This window comes from Fukomys damarensis, unplaced genomic scaffold, assembly GCF_012274545.1.
Source record: "Fukomys damarensis isolate Sample0158 unplaced genomic scaffold, DMR_v1.0_HiC HiC_scaffold_23, whole genome shotgun sequence".
Lineage (NCBI taxonomy): Eukaryota > Metazoa > Chordata > Mammalia > Rodentia > Bathyergidae > Fukomys > Fukomys damarensis.
In genome coordinates this window covers 36,940,870-36,946,143 of record NW_022900935.1, presented here as the reverse complement: position 1 = coordinate 36,946,143, position 5,274 = coordinate 36,940,870, and the positions used below count along the sequence as shown (strand labels likewise).

General features: G+C 39.8%; 1 protein-coding gene across 1 annotated transcript in view; it reads left to right on the top strand.

Moving 5' to 3' along the window:
* LOC104859958 (cytochrome P450 2J2) overlaps window positions 1-5,274 on the top strand; it is a 24,025-nt gene that overhangs the window by 3,483 nt on the left and 15,268 nt on the right. Inside the window, exons 2-4 of the mRNA XM_033767384.1 lie at window positions 132-294; window positions 2,582-2,731; window positions 3,104-3,304. Coding sequence (XP_033623275.1) covers window positions 132-294; window positions 2,582-2,731; window positions 3,104-3,304 — 514 coding nt within the window. The remainder of the gene's footprint in view (window positions 1-131; window positions 295-2,581; window positions 2,732-3,103; window positions 3,305-5,274) is intronic.

The window sequence follows — 5,274 nt, the reverse complement described above, 5'->3', positions numbered from 1 at the left end:
AGGTGCAGCCAGCTGCCTGCACAAACCCAGCCAGAATCCCTTCAAGACAAGCCCTTTTGATGTACTTGCCCTCTGTCCCTGGACACATGAACATGTGCATATTCAACTCTGATTATTTCACTGTTTTTTAGCACGTGAAGAAATATGGCAACCTTGTTAGTCTGAACTTGGCTTACCTGCCTGCCGTGGTTGTAACTGGACTGCCTTTAATCAAAGAAGTTCTTACCCACACAGAACAGAACTTTATGAACCGTCCCATGAACCCTATTCGAGAACGTGTATTCGGTAAAAATGGTAAGTTTATAGACCATGGAAAGTAGATTGGAGATGTGCACAGTATGACAAAAGTGCCTCTGTCTCTAATTTTTCTAAACTTCCCCAAACCATCACATTATGAAATTTTTCCTATCAGAGGAAGCTGGCTGGGTGCTTACCCTAATGGATGTTCTCCCTTGAGGACTTCAGAGTGTTGGCCTAGATGAAGATCTGGAAAGATCCACATATCCTGCAGGACTCACTCTGCGTGCCTCGATCATAAAGTGACCATGTCAGGCATTCAGAGCAGAGGAGGATGCAGTGACTTGTGTCTTTCTGTTTCCCCATTCAGAACCTCTTACCTTAGAAAATGGATGTGACTCTGCTTCATTATGCTGCTGCCTCTATTTCTAGTTTTTTGTTCTCTATCTTTAAGTCCCTATCACACAGTGTGTCTAACACTTTCTAATCCATATTAGAGCAAGTTGACGTGGATAATTAAAAGCATCCTTAAATAAACTTAAACATTTAAATTTTGAAATCAAAACCTCAGTCTACTAAACTATAAAGCATCCTTTCCAGAAGTTTCCAATTCCTCTTTGAAATAGTTCATGAACTAATTCTACAGGCATTTACTTCCACAGGAAGCCCAGTGCTAGGAATAAATGATAGAAGAATGAGAAGACTGGATCTGATGCATGTCCTCTGTGACTGTCATGCTATCCAGAGAGAAGCACAGCATCCATGAACTGCAATAATAAAAAAAAAGGTTTATGAAACACTTGTTGGGAGAATCTAATGTAGAAAAAAAGATATGAGTATAAGTTCTTGTTAAGGACATTGGTTTTCATGCTAAGGACAGTGTAGGGTCTGGAATGATTTTAAGTGGAGAAAAAAAATCTTACATAAAACATTATTAAGACTCACTAGGATGGCACAACAAGAATGCAATTGAGATAGCAGGAGACTTTTGTAGATTTTAGCTCACAGAAAGTGACACCTTAGACCAGGCAGGAGGGAAGAAAGGACCGTGTGTTAGGAAAGGATGGTAATGTGACATTGCATGGATTTCAGGTAATCACCAGGGAATCCTAGTAAGACACGATGACCTCGATGTGGAGACAGTGAGTTGTTGAAGTGCTTCCCACACAGGTACCTGATGGAAAGAGGACCACTCAGAGGACAGGAAAGTATTTGGGTAGGATCAGCTTTTGTTGGGAGTAGTATGGAAAAAGTCAAGATTTCAGCATGGATGTGCCGGGTTTGCAGTGCTTCAGATTGGCAAAATCAAGAAGGCAGCAGTAATGAATACAGAGTTCTGGGAGAGACATAGATGGTGATAGGATTTCCAAAAGCAGAATGTGCGAATCGAAGAGCGGAGACTAGGGACTTGAACCACCATTTCAAGATTTCATTCAAGAAAATGAACCGCAAAATCATACTTTCTTCACAGAGATTTAGGAAAAAGCTTGTGTGTGTGTGCTCTCTTGACAACTACTGGAAAGGAGTCATTCAAAGAAGAAATGTGGAGACAGCTGAGAAAAAAAACACTTGAGATGAGGTTGAGGATTCCACTGGATTCACAGCAAAGAGGACCACTTCAATGTGACCGTGAAGGGCAGACACAGGAGCATAAAGGAGTTGAAGAATGGTCTAGAAATGAAAACATGGAAAAGAGCTTGGCATTGCCGGTGTTATGAAACAACGGTTTATGGAACACAACATGGCATTCTGCATCCTTGCCTGTGCTGGTCTTTCTGTGCTGAATATAGAATTTCTTCTTGCTTTCTTGAATTATTCCCCATCTTTTAAGGCCAAGTTTAGGTAGGACTTCCCCTATAAATCCTTTTTGTGCCTGTTTATGCCTGTGGGCTTTGGCTAATCTTTGTCTGCATTACTGATCTTTAGCTTAATCCTAGCATTTAACTAAATAAGCACTGCATGGGCCTTGGACACAGGTGGACTAGAATTTGGACATCCACTTATGAACTGTGTTAACTTGCAACATTACTTCACCCTTTCTTTCCAGTTCCTTAGATTTCTCTTGAGTAAAATAGACTGGAAATTATGTTACTTAAAACTACCCTGTATTGTTTCTGTGGTCATCAAATGGCAAACTATATAAAAATGCTACCATGTGAACAGTTAGTAAAAGCTATCCAGGAAATGTTACAATTTTGCTCATTGCTCTGGGAGTACAGCTATGAATAAATTCACAGTATATTAGTGTCCCTCCTCCTTTTTATCTAATGCACATGTCCATACACTTACCAGGTACTTGCACAGTGGTATCGGAATAACATCATGTCGGCTTCCATTTCTCCAGGACTGATCATGTCCAGTGGCCAAACATGGAAGGAACAAAGAAGGTTCGCCCTGACCACACTAAGGAACTTCGGTTTAGGAAAGAAGACCATAGAGGAACGCATCCAGGAAGAAGCCCACCACCTTGCTGAGGTCATAGCAGAGGAGAAAGGTGAGCATTTCATAGCTTAGGTATGGGAAGTTGGGACCGAACCATTCATTGACCAGAAGTTTATTAAAAACCTAAATCCAATCCCTATGCCCAGCACTGTTATAGGCCCTGAGTTAGCAAAGTGCATACCTTCCACTGACTCTCTGCTTAAGGAAGACACAGTTAGACATGCATTAAATACGTTACTGTTTAAGTACTGATCATAAATTTACTTATCATAACATGTAACGAATTCTTAGCATATGTTAGATGCTCTAGGTAAAGCTTCAAATATGCTTCTCAATTAGTTATGTAGAGCAGACTTTCTGTAAAAATATAGAGACAATCTAGTAGATTTTTGAAGGACTCATCTCTTCCTTTGTCCACCTCTAGGACAGCCTTTCAACCCTCACTTCAAGATCAACAATGCAGTTTCCAATATAATTTGCTCGATCATCTTTGGGGAGCGCTTTGACTACCAGGATGCTGAGTTTCGGGAGCTGCTGAGGTTACTGGATGAGGTTATGTATTTGGAAGTGTCTCCTATGTGCCAAGTAAGCACTTCTCTTCCTGCATCTTGCTCTGGAGTATTGGGCTGATGTCAGCCACAAATAGTTTCTTCCTTTAGGTTTTCTTGGTGTTTAAACAAAAACTATAACGATTCAACATTGAGTTTAACAAAAACTACTTAAAATATTAATTTATTGTGTTTAGTTATTCTTTTCTTTGTCTTTTTCTTTTTCTTTTGGCACTGGTTGTGGAACCCATGGTCTCAGGCACGGTAGGTATAAAATTTACAGTGAGCTACATTTTCCAGCCCAACTCTAGTTCTCTAGTTTCTTTCTTTCTTTCTTTCTTTCTTTCTTTCTTTCTTTCTTTCTTTCTTTCTTTCTTTCTTTCTTTCTTTCTTCCTTCCTTCCTTTTTCTTTCTTTTTTATTCCTTCCTTCTCTCTTTCTTTCCTTCCTCCCTCCCTCTTTCTTTCTTTCTTTCTTTCTTTCTTTCTTTCTTTCTTTCTTTCTTTCTTTCTTTCTATATTTTTAAACCAACATCTTGGCAGGGTAGGTAGACCCATCTGACCTTGAGCTTTCAGTGATTCTCCTTCTTCAGACTAGGATTACAGGTGTCAATTTTTACTATATACAAAATAATTCTATCATTCACACAAACTACAGAATTTTATGTGAGCTGCATCTGTGTTGGTCTTCTTAGTCAAACAACAATATTGCCCTTGCCTTTGAGTGTCTTCTCTCCATGTTCCACCCTACATAGTTCTCTCTTTTCCTCCTCAGAAGCATTCAGCAGGGTGTTTTTTGTTTTTTGTTTTTGAGATTCATCTGTATTTTTTACACAAATTAGCATTGCATTGTAAGAATGTGCCACCCTGGTTAATCATCATTTTACTGCTGGGCATGTGAGCTGTTTCCAGGCACTGAATGCTATGAATCAAGCTGCCATGATCATTCCCGTGCAAGCGTCCCCATGGACGCACCTCACTTGTTGTTCATAGATGTGTTCACACAAAGAAAGGTAAAAATTTCAAAACTTCTGGTACTTGCTCCTGAGAAGTGTCTTTTCCTGGAGCCTCATGATTCTATCACATAAAGCTGACTGTTGGATTAGGATGACTCCTGGCCAACAGAAAGGGCACAATAAATGGAACCATTTTAGTTACGGTCAAAGTTGCTTTGTGTTCCTTGTTGTCACTGTGAGCTATGGAAGAGCCCAGTCCAGCAGTTCCATGTGCTTCTCTCCTATTAAGAGACCTAGAACACCAGGAGAGTTCAGCAGGTTCCTGGGAGGGAAATGAGAGTGGCCATGTGCTAAGTCTAGCAAACATTTTCTTAGCGTCCCCTTGTATACTAGACATTTTTGTAGGCAATGGCACACACTTTATCTCTGCCAATTTTCACAACACTCTCATAAAAATGAAACAGAGCAACATGAGTGTAAAGTTGATAACTTAATGTGCAAGCAAATAAGACAATAGTCCTCTACTCCTGTGTTGGATACCATGTGTATCTTCTGTCACACAGTCTCCAGAGTCACTATAGCACCTCTCCCAGTAATGCTCCCCCTAACTTGAAGCTAGTTAAATAAAGGATCAAAGATACATTATCATTTTTATACTTATTACCAATCTATTTTACAAAAATACATTGTTATTTTTGTACTTATTACAAATCTACTACAACTAGAAAGGAGCAGAATTGTCACATCCACACCTGTCTCATTTGTAGTTCACATATTTGCATTATGTTCTTCTATATGCTTCTCCTTTTATGTTCCATTCACCAGGACTTTAGTCCAGCATGTAATGCCAAGTCTGACCCGAATGGAGATTGCACCATACTAGTTGAGAACGCCATATAGAATCAATTGCTCGAGTGTGCTCACATGCAAACACACACACACACACACACACACACACACACACACACACATATACACGGTGATCTTTCCACCAAGGAAAATAAATCAAGATGAGGGAATAAGGGCTGGAAAGGCACTTACAGGAGCATCAAATATAAGCTCCAGAGAGGTGACATTTCAGTAGCAACTACAT